General features: G+C 30.8%; 1 protein-coding gene across 1 annotated transcript; it reads right to left on the bottom strand.

Annotated features, from left to right (window-relative positions):
• Positions 1 to 130: 130 nt before the first annotated feature.
• On the bottom strand, positions 131 to 19,574 carry LOC121122398 (hulk). Its single transcript, XM_040717375.2, is given in 24 exon segments — positions 131 to 1,280; positions 1,573 to 2,130; positions 2,133 to 2,288; positions 3,512 to 3,694; positions 3,770 to 4,090; positions 4,156 to 4,407; positions 4,672 to 4,749; positions 4,817 to 4,957; positions 5,798 to 5,977; positions 6,382 to 6,696; positions 6,802 to 6,939; positions 7,008 to 7,187; positions 7,254 to 7,706; positions 7,771 to 7,948; positions 7,950 to 7,969; positions 8,043 to 8,357; positions 9,399 to 9,533; positions 10,032 to 10,214; positions 13,399 to 13,530; positions 13,708 to 13,902; positions 15,217 to 15,360; positions 15,421 to 15,603; positions 16,160 to 16,483; positions 19,314 to 19,574. Coding segments are annotated over 24 exon segments (5,112 nt in total). The 5' UTR covers positions 19,471 to 19,574; the 3' UTR covers positions 131 to 1,089.
• Positions 19,575 to 19,796: the final 222 nt, after the last annotated feature.

The raw sequence follows: 19,796 nt of genomic DNA, 5'->3' as shown, positions 1-19,796 counted from the left end.
ATATCAACCAATGCGATCAGATAATCAATACCAAGGAGTTTCTTCCCCCATTCGAAAGACTCCTAAATGCCACCCACCCACATATTTCCAGATAAGAATTATTTGATTAATAACTCTTCAGCTCAATAAATAGAATAATATATATTTCTTTTATTTTCTAGAATTTTGATTAGTATAAGTAGAACTAAATATCAATGAAATATGTGATACGTCAACAAAAAAACAGTCTTAAACAAAATTAAGAAAATGAAAAAATCGCCATTTATTTATTTACTTCAAACATCCGCAGGAGGTTGGCCGGAGGGCTGTAGCCCCCCAAAAAAAAGTAATATTTGGTTTTTAACATGAAAATTTAATATTTGAAATTTTTGCTTTTTAACAGGACAATTTTGGTTTCAAATTTTTATTCCAGAAAATTCAATTTTATGAGAACAACTGAGGATTTTTGAAAAAAAATTCAAAAAAATTTAATTTTTGTAAACAATTGTGGAGTTTTGGTATTTTTTGCGCATAGTTGTGGATTTTTAAATTTAAAAATAAAAAATGATATTTGAAATTTAAAAAAAAAATAATTTGTCAATTTTTTTTCCTAAAAAATTCAAAACCAATCCCCCTCAAAAATATATATATATAATCTTGCGTACGCCCTTGGTCAATGTATGGCCTTGGTATTCAAATTTGCAGGATGTATTAAGATACCCAATAATTTTAAGTATAGTTTTAAACGTTTATTTGATTTAATATGCTTATATTGACGCGATTTGGCCTTTCAAATTTATCATTATTCTATTGTGGCTACTCCTAGTGCAAATGCCTGTGCCTTCTAAGGGTTACTATTAACAATTTGTTGATGGAAATTGACGACTATTCATGGAAGAATTTGAAATGCACTCCACCCTCAATTTTAAGACAAATCATTTAGGCATGCTTTTGTGTTGACGGGCCACATATGAACTTTTTCTTCTTTCTTTCTATTTTTTCTTTGGTACAAATGTGTAAAACAATTTTATGCATTTGGAATATAATAATATCAAAGTATAACACACAGCCATATTTATTTCATTTTCTGTTCCACAATATCCGTATATTTCAAAGAGTCATTACTCTTTTTTTCTTCTTCTCAATGGTTTGTGGCCGAAAACCAAAATGAAGAAAGGCTGTATATAGAAGAAAAAGGAGGCCCATGAGAACTATAGCATACATAAAGAGATCCAGCTCCACTGTTTTGTAACGATTTGATTTTAGCCAGTCCAGGATTTCAGTTTCATTGTGTAGACTTTCTGGAAAGGAATAAATGATTTGAGGACTAATTAATAATATAATGATTTATTATAGTACTAAAACAGATTGCATGGGCCCAAAATCCCAATCTAAGTAAGTAAAGCTAGGGTTGGTGATAGTCTGATTACATGGTGAAAAGATAAACGTGCGAGGATCATTTCGAATCTTATTTTTCAATGTTTTTCTTTAAAAACATATTTATTTTAATACAGGATCATTGCTACAACATAGGTTGCAGTGGCCTAAGGCCATCTCTGGATTTTATAATTGAATATACAATATATTATGTACCTCGGTATATACTTGGAAATCTTCTTCTAAAATAGACTAAGGAAGGAAGTTTATTGACTCCATACTTCTTAGCGTAGCGAGGATCGTTTACTCTTACAAAAGTAATATCCAAACCTTCTGTATCAGCATCTACTTTTTCTAAACCAGATAGTATCCCATCGCAGTCTTTACAATTCTCCGTGTAGAAAAATACAGCAACAAAATCATTCTCGTCCAATAGCTTATCCAATAGTTTCCGATTGACTGGCTCTATAAAGTCTTTCAATTCAAAGACATCTTTCGACGTAAGCCAAGATAATACTTTCTCCCCATCCAGAAGGTCTCCATCGTAAGTGATGGGGATTCCATGCCTAAAGTACACCAGAGAAGGAGCGTTAAATACTAGAAAGTGTTTTGCAGCTATGGGATCGTCGTTCTTAATGAAATCAATGCCAAACATATCCGCTTCATCATCTATCCTTTCCAACTCTTCCAAAATAACTTCACATTCGTTACAATATTGATCGTCTATAAAATAAGAAGAAACAATTTTAATTTCCCTTGTTAAACTACTCTAAAAATGTAGGTTCTACTTACAAAAAACACAGCCATTAGTTCAGATCTTTCAATGAGTTTGATGAGCATTTTAAAATTAACAGCCTCAATTTCATCATCCAACTCACGATTCTCGTCATCAATTAGCCATTCCAAAACGGACATTTCATCTTTTAAGTCTCCTAAAGTTCATCAATAACAGTACATTACATAGCACATATATACAAAAAAATGACTTGATAAAATTCACATCAAAAGTTCCTTCATTCATATTTTAACTACCTTGAGTTTTGTCTAAGTCGGCAAAATTTTTGCTATTTCATAACGACCTTTAGTATTCTAGTCTGTCCCACAAAAAGTGAACTTTATACCACTTGATAAATTTTTTAGCCTGGCATCGTGTTTATTTTATTTTATGCATATTCATGAATTACTAAGAATCTTTAAAATTACTGAGTTTGTATATTTCTTTAAAAATATAGAAATTCAAGGATAAAGAATGTCGTTTATAATATGAGTTTGTTGATGTATAATCAATCAATAATTAAACACAAATATCATGGATAAAGTAGCAGATTACATTAAATCTATCGAAGAGGCAAAGAAGATAAGAATCATATTTCCTATCTGTTGTTTTGTTTTGATATTTTTGTAGACATTCAATATTTAATACTTAAAATATCATGATTTCATCAATTCATTATTTTTATTAAGAACATTTAGCTAGATGTTACTCAAATGATGGAAAAAAGTAATTCATCAATCAAACACTTAATACATTCATTAACAATAATACGCGAATGAAATTTCTAAAATGTATTATAAATACTATAGTGAGCAAGGTTGTATGTGATAACTGTTCGGTGGTTCTATCGGGTCCGGTCTAAATTCAGCAATTGGTTCAAACTAGAAGGCAGGGCTTTATGTAATTTTTTTCACTAAAATATGACGTTTGGAGACCATATAATCTGTCCGATAAAGCAATTTACCTGTCCCGGATGGTCGGATAAGGGTTTATGTAAAGCCCTGGAATAGTGAGATGCTTTCATCTGCCCTTATTAGTCAATATCTTTTAGTGGCTTTTTACCAATCCACGAATAAATACAAACAATTATTGTATAGACATGTCGGACAACTTATACGGATAATTTGACATTTTTATATAGTATGTTACTCTTTCTAAATGATCATTTCCCAATCTATTGAACCGAGACCAATAAACAATACTACCCTCTCTGACTTTGAGTATACCAGTTCAAGAACCCGAACCGATAGAACCCCCAAACCGATATATGTGCAACCTTGAAATTGGGTAAATAATATGAAGTATCATATTTTAAAACCCTTTGATGAGCTGGGAATCAACTAAAATACTATTCTGAGTAGTTTAATTCGTTTAACTTACCTTCAAAAGTCAAGGGATTTCCATTTCTGAAATATACTAATGATGGGAAAGTTTTGATTCCATAACGTTTAGCCAATTGGGGATCTTTTAAGCGAACCATTAGAATTCCATAACTATCGCACTCATCGTCTATTTTTTCTAACTCAACGAGTATTTGATCACAAGTTCGGCAGTTCTGCTTGACTGGGTTTGATTGAATTAAATATACATATTAATTATTATTAAAATTGCAAGACTTATAGTTTTAATAATACTCACTAAAGAACACCGCCATGTATTGAACTTTCTGAACCATGGACTCTAAAATTGGACGAGTAATGAGTTCTATATTATGCTCAACCTTCATTTCAATGAGCCAATCAAGAATTTCTTCTTCTGCATCCATATTGCCATCATAAATGTTCGGAATATTATCCTGAATATGAACTAAACCTGGAAAGTAATGTATTCCCATCTCTTCAGAAAATGTTTCATCAGTTGTCTTTAAAAAATCAACTCCATGTCTTTCAGCATCATCATCAATATTTTCGAGTCCTTGCAAAATACTAATACAATTTATGCACCTTTCATCTTGGGTATCTATTGAATAAAGTACGACAAAATAGATCAAAAGCCTTGAAAATGTATTTATGCCAATTACTTACACATGAACACAGCAATACTATCAGACGCTTCAATTGTTTTTCTTAAAATTGTTCCCTCCATACTTTCGATAGCTTGATTTCCAGGATCCTTTTGAACTAAAAGCCACTCCAAAATAGATTCTTTATTCTTTAAATCCCCGGAATATATGACAGCTTCTTCACCAAAGTTTCTAAATATAACAATTGAAGGATATGCAAATACTCCAACATTTCTTCCCAAGTCTTTATCCTCCAATTTTACTATGGGAATTCCTGTTTTTTAAATTGTTAAAGCATTATGAAAAGATTCAAACGTTGTAGCTGGAAATTAAATTTACATTACATTCTAAGAGATCATGAAATCAATAGAGGGGAAATAAATTAATAAGTATTTTTAATTGATGTATAAATATTGCGTCTTAATTAAATTGTTGGGAAAACATATAAATTATGACCTTTCATAATTATTTATCCCCTCTTCTCTTAGTTCATTCTCTAAAAGTTCATGTGCATAAACAACAATTTATAATACAGTACCCGAAGCTTCCGCATCATCATCAATATTTTCGAGTTCCTTTAATACAGTTTGACATTGCTTGCAGTCCAACTCTGTATCTAAATAGAAAAGTTATGATACGGAAACAATTCAAACCTATTGTCATCATAAGTAGAATTAACTTACAAAATAAAACAGCTAAATGTTCGTTTCTTACACGTAACTTTTCAAACATTTTTGTGTTCACTTTCTCAATTTGATCCGAGATTTCCATTATATTTGGATCAGTTAGCCAATCCAACATTTCTTCGTCATCAAATATGTCTCCTAATATAATGTTAATAGAGGATTGTGCATTGAATCAATAATGTAATCGAATAATATATACTAGTTGCCTCTTGTATATAAGCAAATTGTACAAATTTCAACCCCCCAAAATGAGATAAACAATATTAAATGAAGAGTACGTAATAATTTAATGTTCTATTGATGGTTGATATATTAACGATGTAATTTTTGACCACTTTGATTAACTAATTACTAATAGAACTCTATGCAGTGTTAATTTCGTCTTAAATTCGTCACATTTTGTTTGATTACATTTTGTACTTTCTTTGTCAAGTTTAGTCGCGTCTTTATTTCGTCTAGAATATAAAATAAATTGTTTTAGTCATAGCAGACTAAACATTCAAAAAATTGTCCCGTTTCATAATTATCATTCTAAAACCAGAAACGCTCGCAACGTCCCGTTGTTAGCTTTCATAATTTGTGGGGATTGAGCCTCACAACTATCATCACCATAATACTTGCGTAAATAGGTTTGTTTTATACATATATGTATATGATATATATTTTTAGGGGGGAGTTAAACCCCCTTAAAATGAGGCTAATGCGCCTCTGCTAAAAATATCCTTTGACGAATATATTTCCCCTTACGAAATAAAAACGGAATTTATATGGCACTTAAAAATGTAAATGTACGTAGTTATAATACTTAATAAATGCGTAATTTTAATAGATCAAAATAAAAAGATAACATCTATTAATATTTGTTTACTGAACTGACATGATGATGTACTTAGAAATAGCAGGATGATAACTTGTATAATTTGCTAGTACAAGTTACAACTTGTACACAAAATATATTTATTAAAATATCTAGCGAACCATCATATTTGATATAGTTTCCTTTTCTAAAATATCCGAGACCAGGTGGATTACGATGTCCATATTTTTTAGACATAAGAGCATCATTGATTTTGACAATCCTTGCACCGTACTGAGACACTTCATCATCTATTAATTCTAAATGCCGTAACATTTTTAACGAATTCTCATCATTTTCATCTGGAAATATGAAATTGTAAATAGGCTGTGTAAAATGCCAATTTCCCAATGCTAAATATTTAATATTTTCTCAAATTGATTAGTAATTAGATTAGCAAATTTCTACAAAAAATGGTGTCATCTGTATAAACAAAAAAAAATCAAAAGAAAAACTTGAAATTTCTAAAACACATGCTAAGTGCAAAGCAAAAATGTTTTATTATTTTTGCTCAAATAAACATGTTATGTGGAAAAATAATATAATAAACACAATCCATATATAATGATCATTATCAAGTTTAATTAAAGATACAAATATACCCAAAATATAAAATGATCAGCTCCACGCAAGTTTTAAATGGTACACTCACACGCAACCTCTTTTCTTTTATTATAAAAATATTCCTTGATATCGGGATACTCACAAAAGAATACTGCAAGGAATTCGTGTTCTCCAATCATTTTGAAGAGAAGTTGTCTATTTATGTTTTCAATGGTATCTTCCTTCATTTGATATAAAAGCCAAGTGAGTAACTCGCTTTCTTCTCCAGGATTACCGTCGTAAATACTCGGTTCTGAATTCTCAAAGTAAATAATGCTTGGTAAATCCTCAATACCCATTTCCTTTATGAAATCGTTATCATCCGTCTTGACAAACATAACACCAACAGCTTCCATATCATCGTCTATTTCTTCAAGGTTTTTTAATGCTTCTTCACAGACTGAACACTTTGAGTTATCTAAAGTATTATAAAAATGAATTAAGATGAATCGGCATTTTTGATTCAACCGGAATTTGGGAAAAAATATTCAGAAAAGACATAATAACGAAAAACACTTATTACATAAATACACCATAACGTAAACATTTTCCTCGATGAGTTTTCGGAGTCTCGTTGAAGCATAATGCTCAATTACATCCTTGTTCATGTTATATTCTTCAAGAACCCAGTGATAAATGGAGCCTTCGTTCATCATATTCTCTAAATATTAATAGTTATATTGGTTTGATGAATACGTTCGTGAGAAAACATATAAAACCCTTTCTTACCCGTATAAACAATGGGCTTTCCACTTTTGAAGTAGACCAAAGACGGTATGGCAGAAACTGTGATTTCAGGGTAATCGTTGGCATTTAAATTCAAAAATATGAGTTCTTTTAAATTCAATTTTTCTTCAGTTTTCTTTAGACCACTCATGACCTTATTCGAGACCTTATCCAAATTTCCATCTGTAATTAAAAGTCATTTAATTATAAATAATCAATCCCAAACATAATCGCATTTTTCAAACTTACAGAAAAATACGACGAGATTTGAGGATTTTTCTACCATTTTCAATCTCTCAATTCGCAATGTTTCGTTATTTGAATCGGAGTGTGCCTCTTTCACCATTGGTACATTTTCTTTTTCCTCGTTATGTCGACTTGCTCTCAAACCTGATGTTGAGCCAGATGAAACCTCTTTTTTTATTGGAGTTGATTTTACTCTTGATGGTGTGACAGTAGTCTGAGCACGTTTTACGATTGGTGTTTCTGACTTAGTTTGAGCAGAAGTTTGGGAAATTCTAGAAGTGTTTTTCTTTTTTGGCTTATTTTCAGGCGTTTGCTCAGGTTTTACAGTTGTTGTTGTTGTTGTTGTTGGAGAGGGAGATGTGTTTTCAACGATTGGAGGTGTCGTTTGCGGAACTTTGTCTGGATTTATCGTAGAAAGGATCCAACCAAGTATTGTATTTTCCTTAGTTAAATCACCTAATTAAAAAATATACGAAGTTCAAAATTATATATGTATATACATTTATTATAGTAAGATTACCTTTAAAAGTATGGAATACTTTTTTCACTGATAAGATTAATGAAGGAATATTTTCAATATCAAACTTTGAGGGCAGGGTAGAGTCTGAGATGGAATCCACAGAGATCTTGACGAGAACAATGGACTTTGCGTCTAAATCATCATCAATATTTTCAATGTTGGTCAGTAGCCTTTTTTGAAGTGCGATCCAATTTGTCATCTAAAAAAAATTTCAAATGGAGAAATAATGGTTTAGTTTGCTTTAAATGCGGGAGTGAAAGGACTTAACCCACAGAAAAGTGTAGATACATAATCGTTTTCATCAAGAAGCATTTCCAAAATTTTGAGATTAACTTCTTCGACTTCATCCGATTTTTTTTGATGTATGAGCCATCCAAGTACTTCATCTTCGTTGAGCAAGTCTCCAGTGAAGATAAATGGGATGTTTTCTTCAAAGAAAATTAATGAAGGATACTTTATAACTCCATACTTTTTGGCCACGGAGTTATCACTGATTTTAACCATAATGATATCATGTTTGTCACAGTCATCGTCAATGGACTCCAATGCATTAAGAACTTGAGTGGATTCGGGGGTATCTGATTCATCTAGAAATGAAGGTCAAAATTACTCGGATATTTTAATTTTTTTATATTCAAATTTCGTCAAACTTTGTTTGAGTCATTATTTTTTTCGTCTGTATTTACTCAATGAGTCATTCAAATTAATACAAGTTCAAATAACATATATTTACACCCAGAGTGACAGAGGTAAATTATGGATTTAAGAATTAGAATTGTTAAAATATTATGAGGGTGATGACCTCATTATGGATCGGAGTGTTTGTAAGTATGTACATAGTTTTCATCAATGAATATTTTAAGAGATGTCAAGTGATAAGGGATGTCATGAGAGTAACTTTTAGGCTAGGGATTGCGCAATTAATGAGACCAAGTAGCAGGAGAAGTCATAATGCAGGGGCGTCCACAGGATTATATAAAAATGTATATATATATATTTTTTGGCGGGAGAGCGCCTGGTCTTTGTCAAAATTAGAATTCCTTGGAAAAAAACTTGAAAAATTAAATTTCTTGGAAAAAAATTCAAAAATCCATATCTATTCTCAAAAAATTAAACTTTTTGGAAAAAAAATTCGATAATCCACAGTTGTTCACAAAAAAATTTCAAAAATCCGTAGTTGTTGACAAAAAATTAATTTTTTGGGGAAAAAATTCAAAAATCCGTAGTTTTTCACAAAATTTTATATTTTTAGAAAAAAATCTCAAAAAAAACAGAAACTATTAACAAAAAATTTAAAATAATAGTTCAAATGTTACATCTTTAAAAAAAAATTCAAAAATCTGTAGTTGTTCACAAAAATTAAATTTTTTTGAAAATATTTCGAAAAAAAGTAGCTATTCACAGAAAATTAAAAATTATAGTTCAAATATAAAAAAAATTCGAAAAAATATTCAAAAATCTATAGCTATTCATAGAAAATTTATTTTTTTGAACTATAAATTTTTTTGAAAAAAATTTCAATACGAAATTTTCTAGTAAAGAGGGAAAATTCCTTAATTTAATTCCCAACCCCTGGGAACCCCCCTGCAATGGTATTGTCGTGGAATGGATGAATTTTTTAGACTTACAGAAAAGAGCGACTATTTCAGTTTTATTATCTTCATTTAATTTTAAAAACATTTCTTCAGTAATGTTTTCTATTTCATCCTCAACTGCTTGATAAATCAACCAGTTGACTAGTTCTTGAGAATTCTCTAATTCAACTAAAATAAAATTGGAGTTCAAATAAAAACGTTTTCATGAGGAGTATATGTACTATATAGGTAAAAAAAAGTAAGGGATATATTTTACGGAAGATTACTCTGAAATAGTCAAAGATGATGATTGGAGAACACTCAGATTCTTTCACTAAGTCAGAGTCGTTTGACACACACGTCGTTACCTATATTGTATCTCAAAACCTTTTCTCCAAATAAGAAAAAAGGTCCAAAATCAATTTGAGAATTATTCATATTTTATTAAGCAAGAGCTTATTTTCATTCAACCAATCAATGCTCAGAACTCTGATTAGGAGAATAGAAGCAGAAACATCAAAAGTTGACCATTTTGTGTTTCTCTGAGGTAACGCCGCCGTGTTCACCTTGGATTAATTTTATAACCTGAAAATAACAAGATGCACACGGAACACCCGTAGCGTTTCTCATTAAACTCAGGTCATCGGAGGGGTTTGCAAAGGAGAATGATATGCATGATATATTTACACGGATACAAGTATGGAATTCCATTTTCAATATAAACAATTCCAGGTGCTTTTTCAATCCCATATTCTTCAAGTGATTGACTCTGGCTGACTTTTACCATATTGATTCCCTCATTCAGAAGGTTATCATCGATTTGTTCGAGTATACTTAGCATTGCAGTGCATTCCAAGTCATTTTTTTTATCTGTTATGAAGAAAAGTGTGTAGAAAAAGTAAAAGGGATTGGGGATGGCTTTATCGGGAGATGGGCCTTGGACAAAGATACATTTTTCTTTCTTAAATTTTTATTTGAAATCTTGTTTGAAAAAAAAAATCTGAGACCATTTATTATCTTTTTATCTCTATATCACTCACTTGTAATAGCTATCAACTTTTGAAGAAAAAAAAAAATCCAATACTAGGCTCAGAGAAAATCCCCTTTTATTCTCCTAAAACTGGAACATAATTATTTTCTCTACTTTTATATCAAATATTATGAATTATAGGCAGCATTGTCTACTCTAGTATTGCGCGGTTTGACTTGTAGTCTGCAAATTACCCACATGTCTAATAGTGTATTTCACAGTTATTCAACCCATATTACAACAAAAATTAGCTCATTCCTCCCTTAAGCTTTGTTTACACATTTAATGTCATATATCTTATTACTAAACAAAAGAGTCGCCATGCCAGGGACCTTAAGTCCACACTTAATAGGCTAGAAACTAACGCAACTCCGCCCTTTATCATTCTTCTATTCCACACATTGAATTTTCGCATTTATTTTTTATTTTTTTTCAAACATAGAAAAGGTAACCTTGAATTTGAAGTGAAGGTATTTTCTTAGAAGAGTAATATTGAATTAGAAGTATGTTTAATAATCTCACGTTGTAAATGTTTCAAAACTTGAAAGACTGGTTATTCCTCAGAGGAACTACTGATTTACAGATTCCACTAACATTCGTGTCCAGAATTTAATAAATAACAGTAGAGGTTGTTCACAAAGAACGCAACAGTTGTAAATGGCGGATTCTGCCAATTTTATCAATGAACTTTTTTATTTCAAGGGGCAAAAAATTTCCCATAAAATACATTGAATTAAAAAGTAGCTATTCGATGTTGGGCAATAAGACATAATTAAGTATTCTTGGGATTTGTTAAATATTCTATAGTAGTCAAAAATTATTAAATGTGAGAATCGGGTAGGATTACATAATTCAAAAGAAGCGAGACTCGTAGGATAAAAAAAAGCCAACCCTTGCATCACTAATCTGTTATTGCTGATAAAATAAACGAGTCCTACTAACACATCATATATTAAATTTATAATTAATCTTCATAAATTTAAAAGAAGAAAAAACATCCTGTGTTTCCATTTATTAACACTCTGAGGAAATGAGTAACTTCATCTCACAAACCCAATATACTTGTATACGTAGGTATAATGAGCATAACTCAAAACAATTTTCTCATTTTCATATTATTTGATGAAGAAATTATTATTTTTCAATTTGTTTCAGTATTAAGGGATGTCAAAAAGGTTAAGTGAATGAAAAAAAATAAAAAAATAACACAGCAACATTTTATTTTTTGAAGTGGAGAATGATGAAGTTCCGCGAATGAAGGGAGCTTCGTACACCTGTTTATGAATGAGTTAATAGCTCACATTACACATCCGGTTAGCCTCTTAGTCAAAGCAACTCCCTACTTTACATTGAATGTTAGAACAGTGGGAGGATAACATAAAACCAATCTTGAACAAAGTTCAAGAAAAGGTTCAATCAGCAATTTATATCATTAACAAGGGTAGTCTGAAAAGTTTCCACCCTCATCAGCACAACTAAATAAAAGCTAGTCACATCTAAAGAGACTAAAAGGGAAAAGGAGGGAGAATGGGGGAAATAAAAAGTAATCAAAAACTATGTAGATGAATCATGTTCAGGATTCACGTAACCTCGATCAAAATATAAAATAATAAATACCCTTTTTTGATGATTAGGTTATGTATTTTTGTTTTAAAATAACTTTTATTATTTCTTAGAGCATCACTTTGATTCAATTACTGTGAACTATGGTTTTAATTAATGGTTTATATCTCTGGTGCAATTATGTATAAGGAAAACTTCATAACCCTTTCCAAAACGTTGACTTGTATTAAATTTACATTAGATGAATCTTAGTGAAAAGACGTAATAAGAATGAACTGCGCAAGAGATGAAAATGGCGCGCATTTGCAGAATTTTAGACGAATCAGAATTAGAGATAAGAAAAAACTATTCTTGATTGATATACATGGCACCACTCTATAGTCTCTTTAGTCAACTCTATCTAGCATCTCTTGACAGTTACTTACCAAAGTTTTAGCCATTTTTACAAAAATATAATTTTCAATTTTTTTTTCTTTGTAATTTTTTGTGAATAGCTGTGGATTTTTGAAATTGTTTTCCAAAAAAAATTAATTTTCTCCTAATGGCTATGAATTTTTTTTCTTCAAAAATTTAATTTTCTATGAATAACTGTTGATTTTTGAATTTTTTTCAAAAAAATCTAATATTTCTTCGAAGAAAAAATAATTTTTTTTAAATTTAAAAAAAAATATAATATTTGAAATTTAAAAAATTTATTTTTTTGTGAATAACTGTGGATTTTTGATGCAAATTTCTACAAAATATAATATTTTCGATTTAATTTTTGATTTTTTTTTCACAAAAAATTAATTTTTTGTGAATAAATATGGGCTCTTTATTTTTATTTTTTTTCCCCAAAAAAGTTCCGAAAACCAAGGTCCACCCAAAACTATAATCCTGAGGACACCCCTGAATCGTGTTAGCTTCCTCTTGGATTGATAAAACACATATATAAGAATCAATTACATAAATTGATTTCAAGAGTAGTGTGTACCTTTAAGAGGATTAGAAATTGGATTTTTCTAATCTCAAATCATATATCATTATTATCCCAATGTTGATTTTGATTCTCCCTATTAAATGTTGGGTGTGAATCTTCAAAAAGGAACATGTTTCTATTTATTGCAAATTAAAAGGATGGTCTCTTTCTCTCTCTCTCTGGCTCTCAGATCCTTTTGTCAGATAGAAAATAAAAAGGCACTCAAATAAATGAATAATTATTTATGGTACTTTTTTATTTCAAATCTCACAAAAGTATATATTATGGTTCATAACTAATAATTGATATATTGTAAAGATATAGAGGAGTTGACTGTCTTTGAAGGAGAGCCTATGTATAATTAATTATATATCATCCTTCCACAGCTAAACCTTTGACTTTTTGTGGTGGTAGAAATTTTTTATTGCCCGAGTTGAGATCGTAATTTCGTAATAAATAACAAGTATGTGTGACTGCAATGATGGCGTATCCAATGTACTTACAAAATAAGACAACTAATCGTTTACTATTCTTCACTAGGCGATGAAGCATTGTGCCAGTGACCTCTTCGATCATTTCTGCATCCACTTGATTTACAATCCATTGTAAAACAGTTGGTCCATCCATGAGTTGCCCTGTAAGAAAAAGGAGAGGCAAATAAAAAAATGTATTCATGCCACAGCTAATCCTTGATCATGTGTTTATCTCAACGCTCAAGACCATCATAAAATAATATTGAGCATGAGGATATAATCAGATTATCCTCATAAAATAATATTTGTCATGGAGCACTTAGTTAAATGAAATCTTACCATCAAATACATTGGGAACACGAGTGTTAAAAAACACTAGAGTTGGAAGAGAATTGACTCCGTATTTTGTAGAAATAGCTTCAGTTCCAGTCTCAGCGTTTAATTTCACGAAATGAACCCCCTTGGCATCACAGTCGTCATCTATTTTCTCCAGTAGTTCCAATAGAATATCCGCCTTTCGTGAACTGGCATCATCTAGTAGATTTACATACATAATTTAGAAATGGTTGTAAAGTTAGTGAATATTAATCATAACATGTGCTGTATCAATACAAATACAATCTTGAAAAAATGTAAAAAAAAAAAAACATTCCAATATTTGTATTTTTAGCACATTAATGTAAACAGTGTAATATTTCATGAGCAGATTTATGTCACTTGTGGGCTTTTTATTCAATTTATGTTGAAATATACAATAATGTTTACCCTCGTTTAAAATATTTATTTGATTTATGAGACTTTAATTGACTTCGTATGACCTTTTAAATAGAATATTACTGGGTTGTGTAAAAGTTTTGAGACAATTTTGAAAGGTTAATAACTCAACGTATACTATAAGAATTTGATTATTTCCCCTTCTACAGAGAGCCCAGAGTCTACCCTTTTGTTTTATGTTAAAACATCATTATACAAGCTTATTATCATGTAGCAAAAACAGCAAAAGCGAAAGATTGCAACATTGTTAGACAACATACTGTCCCTAACATCAGTTATTGCGTTCAAATATGGCTCACAGGCAAATGTCTACCTTGTTAAAGAGCGCCTGGATAAGGGTGAGGATCTTGGAGAAGCCTCTTGGAGGGGTTGTCCAAGAAAATTGACAACTAAAGCTATAGGCTGCTTTTAAAGAGCAGCCTTATCTCTCCATGACGGACATAATCATGTACGTCAATGTATCAAGGTTCACCGTATCATGGCGTATCAAAAAGGATGGTGATTTCTCTCTACAAACAAGAAAAGTACCACTTTTGACAGCAGATATGGTCAAAACTGAACCATGTTCCAGTTTTTTTTTTGGAGAAATCACCAGATCTGAATATGCCAGATTATAGTATCTGGTGGAAAGTAAAGTTCTAGCCCTGCAGAATTTAACATCAAAATGTTGAGGCCTTAAAGGATTCTATCAATGAGCAGTGGATCCCCATGTCAGATGCCTACATCAAAAGCATCTGCAGGAAATTCCTGGAAGCCTTAATTCCTGCCTACTTAGTCAAGATTAATTATTAATTATATTCAATATATGTATACAAAATTATACATCATTGTTAAATTCGTTCATTTTAGTCTCAAAACTTTGGCATAACCCGGTAAATGATAATTTGTATTATTTTTCTTCAATTATGAGAGGGAATTTTAGGGAAGTTAACGTTTAATTTGTGGTGTGCTTCTAGGGATTAATCATAAGGCTACAAATGTAATCCTGACTAAATTTTGAGGGAAATCGTTCTACTTTTTTGAATGGTCATGGGTCACAACATATGAATTAGCTCAGATTGATTTTAAACTCACAGAATAAAACAGCAATGTAGTCTAGTGATGATACAAGAGTCTCTAAAGATTCAATGTTCACATCCTCGATCACATCTCCTTCATCTCCAGTGGATCTGTTTTGAATTATCCATTCCAACACCTTTTCTCCGCTAGTCAGGCTACCTGATTTAAAGATTATTTCCCATGAGCATACGTTTATTGCCAAACATTCTTAAGGTTTACCTTCATAAACTATAGGTACGGAATTTCTATAGTAAACAAGGGAGGGTAAATCCCCTAATTGATACTCCTCCACTAATTCCAAATCATTTATTTTCACAAAGGCAACACCCAATTTATCCGCTTTTTCATCAATCATTTCAAGGGAATCCATTACTTTTGAGCTCTGTTCCTGATTCGAAATATCTAAATAGAAAGATAATTAAATAAAGTCATCATCATGACCAGGAAGGACTTTAGAGGGTGTATTTGTACCGGTCCCATTGCTTCAGTATAAAAATTAGAGTCAAAATTCACTCTTAAATAATAAAAAAAAACCCATAAAAGGTTTCTGCATTTTATTCCTTTAAAAAAAGCAAGGATTCGAAATCATTTTCTTAAAAAAACATAATTTGCAATGAAATTCAAATCTTTAAAAAAGATAGAAAAGATCCGGAACATTCCTATTTGCCTTAGGCCCTATTTAGAGTCAAATCAGCCCTGATTATGACATCAATCACGTTGATTGCAATGTGTGCCACATTTGGCACACAATCACTTTATCGTAGTTGGTACACATGTGGCTTTAAATATCTTTTTTTAAAGGCTCAATAAATACGTAATGTTCAATATTATACACTGAGTGTACAAAATCAATTGAAATTAATTTAAAAGGCCTCAGAAAATAAATTAAAATAGATGCGGTTGAACAAGTCCACCAACTAAAAAGATATAGTGCAATCAACCTGTTAAAAAAACTTACAAAAGAGAACTGCAATATATTCCTGAGACTCAATCAACTTCCTTAATTGTGGAGCTTGAACCTCTTCAATTCTATCTGGCATGTTGAGAGCATCAGGTCCAGTAAGGAAATCCATAGTGTCTTCTTCATTGCTCAAATCCCCTTGGAAATTGAGGGGATCCCCACCTTTGAAAAATGTCAGGGATGGAAAGGAACGGATCCCATATTTCTTAGCCGTCTTTTTATCATTCAATTTGACAAGTTTTACCCCAGACTCCTCCAATTCTGGTACTTTTTTGTCCAACTCACTCAGGATTCGGTCACATGTACGGCAGTTTTTCCCATCTAGAAGAATAATTATTTATTTGTGTCAGATTGCCTTTTACTTAATGCTGATGTTAAAGATTCATTTTGTCCTATTATACGCACTCACTTCAAGGGCGACCGCAGGAAATGTATGTATATATAGATGTAAATTTTGAAGGGGGAGGGGATTGGTTTTTGGTTTTAATTTTTTATTTTAAATATTAAAAAATATATGTCAAATATTAAATTTTTCGATTTTTTTTAAGCTATTTACAAAAAAACTGATTATTTGGGGAAAAAAAAATCTAAAATCAACAGCTGTTCACCAAAATTAAATTTCAAATATTGATTTTTTCCCCCTCTACTTTCTCAAAAATTAAAATTGTTAGAAAAAAAGTTTGAAAATTAATTTTTTTCTTTTAATTTCAAATATTTAACTTTTTGAGAAAAAAATGCACAGATATTTACAAAAACTTTAATTTCTTGGAAAAAAACTTCCAAAAATTTATAGCTCTTCATGGAAAATTAAATTTTTAGGAAAAATTTTTGAAAATTAAAAAGAAAGGAATTTCAAATATTTAATTTTGTGAGAAACAAATTCACAGTTATTTACAAAAAATTAAAACATTTCACAGAAAATTAAATTTTACAGAAAAAAATTTCTAGACTTTCACAGAAAATTAATTTTTTTAGAAAAAAATTTCCAATATTATTAATTTTTTTAATCAGAAATCTAAGCTATTCACAAAAAAATAAAATATTTTGGAAAAATAATTTAAAAATCTATAGCTATTTACAAAAATATTTAAATATTACATTCACTACTGCATAATTTGCCGATTGAAAAAAAACGCTACGCCTTTTTTCGCGTAAAATTTTGTCTTCCTAATCAAAAATATCTGTAATAAAAAAACAATGATTCCTCAAATTCGGAGGAGACTACAATCCCTCCAGCCCACCCCTTGCGGACGTCCCTGCAATAATTATTAATATTATTTCATTGAAAAGATGTTTTTCCCATCTAGTGTGATAATTATTTATTTGTGTCATTTCTTTAATGCTGATTTTGAAGATTCGTTTTGTCTTATTATACGTCATCACTTATTATCAATATTATTTTATTGAGAATATGTTTTTTTGTTTTTTTTTCTGATATAACGACCCTTTTTAACAAGATAAAAAAACATAATATTTTTAAGGAGTGTGAAACACCCTTGCAGGAGCACTCATCATTGTACATACATTGTAGACACGTGTGAATACAAAGTAATTATAAAAACAAATCCTTTGTGATGCTGATCCCTTATTTTCAACTCAAATAGTGACGGACTACCAGCCATGGCTCAAATAAACGAGAGCCCACCTTCTTTTGTTCCTTTCAGATAATACACAATAAACTGTAGTCGTAAGAGAGTGTAAGGGGATTTTTGTCAAGTGTTGATTTAAATCTGTCTCACATGCAATGTAAGCAAAACTTATACATATAAAAAAGTAGGGGGAAGAGGGAGATCCCCTTCTCCTCAACCTGAAAGAAAAACATGTATAAAAATACATAAGTTTATAATCATGGAACATTATTTCTAATGTTCTTTTTAATCAATTTGTACTTGGGAACATGGGAAATGAAAATAAAGGAGAAATGAGAAAATTTCACGGTACATTTCCACTTAGTGAGACCCATTTTGATTCCGGTTTGGCTACACTCATTCACGTCGAGAAATATGATTGAAGATTTTTGAATAAAACTTTTTAATATGGCTAATAGGGACGTAAATACGGGTGCATGGTAATTTTGTTTCAAAGATATTTCACCTCAATGTATAATTACACAAACTCTATGCGTCGTTAATGTTGATTTTTGGTTGCAATCAAAATATTAAATATTTATGACTATAAATTGCATTACATTCTTACGGGAATAGTGATAGAATTAGAATCTTTCCTCATATTATACTTGTCCATGAGGTTTTTTTGTTTTTTTAACATGTGTAATCCATCAAGTGATAAATATTTCCTCTATTCGAATCGTTGTCGTGTTTGTTAATTTTACTGTCATTATTATACAAATTGTATCACCTACTTTGTTTATGGATCGAATTCATTATATATTGAGATTTTGTTGGGTTTATGCACATAAATTTTAGGGCATGGTTCCATCATTTTCCCAACAGGAAAACAACCATTAAATGATTTTATAGTAATGCACATTACATATCATGATTTGGAAAATTCCAAGGGAACAATCATTTTGACCAATAAATCTCATTTATTTATATATTAAGGCGAAATATCCTGTATGGAAAATGGCTTTAAGGCTAAATTGCCTAGCACTGTAAATAAGAGAGAAAATGACCGTCCTTTGGCTCTGTTCATATAATCACATTAGACAGATGGATTTGAAAAATATTTTCCAGTATCCGAAAAACAGATCTATTAACTAAGGAAAATATTATCATAAACTGTTAAAATGTATCACATATACCCTTTGAAGAATATAAAATAGGATAATATTTCATATAACCAGATTAAGGGGACTAATTTGATCTGACATTGATTTAAGTGTATGAAAAATGTGGAAAACTGTGGACTGATATTTTTCTATACCCAATTATACGAGCTATGAAATACTTTAAACCGCAAAATTAAGTCATTTTATTGATGTCTACACTTTATGGGAGCACACATCAACAATCGTTCTATAAAATCACTCTACGCCGAATTAGTTTTATGAGGCCGGTCCAGACCGAATTTCTTGGAAGGGGTGAATTAGTTTGGTCGAACAAAAATGACAACGCTCTCAAACCGGTCCAGAATTGATTACAAACCCAACACTAATAAATACGTACTACTAACTTTGAAGGGAACTTACACCAATAGACTCCAAGGAACTGTTGACTATTTAAAAGAGATTCAAATTCTTTGAGTGTGACATCCCCTATGGATCCTCTCTTTGCCTCTAATCCGGGAAGAGATGATAGATAGAGAGTGACTCCGAGTTGAATAAAAGTAAGAAGGAGTCGTCTCATAACTTTAGGAGGTGAGAAAAGATGAAAAGATTTCCTCCTCACAATTACACAGTCATTAAATTACGTTACTTGATTCGCACTGTTCTCATGCAACTGACAAAATTAGGAGCTTCGATCTTTTGGATATGTTCCAAAAAAGTAAACACAGTAGGTATACTCTATGTTATTATTCAGATACTGTAGCCATTCTACTCAAAACAACAAAAAAGCAAAAAAAATCTAGAGGGAAATAGAAAGTCGATCGGGGTTCGGCTATTAAATAATCTACCTTTACAAGTATTTTAAAGAATTATTGCCTCTCTCTCTCTCCATTTCAAAGATGATTA

The sequence above is a fragment of the Lepeophtheirus salmonis genome, chromosome 8 (genome assembly GCF_016086655.4).
Source record: "Lepeophtheirus salmonis chromosome 8, UVic_Lsal_1.4, whole genome shotgun sequence".
NCBI classification, from domain to species: domain Eukaryota; kingdom Metazoa; phylum Arthropoda; class Copepoda; order Siphonostomatoida; family Caligidae; genus Lepeophtheirus; species Lepeophtheirus salmonis.
The sequence above is the reverse complement of the archived record's forward strand: the minus strand, read 5'-3'. Positions and strand labels throughout refer to the sequence as shown.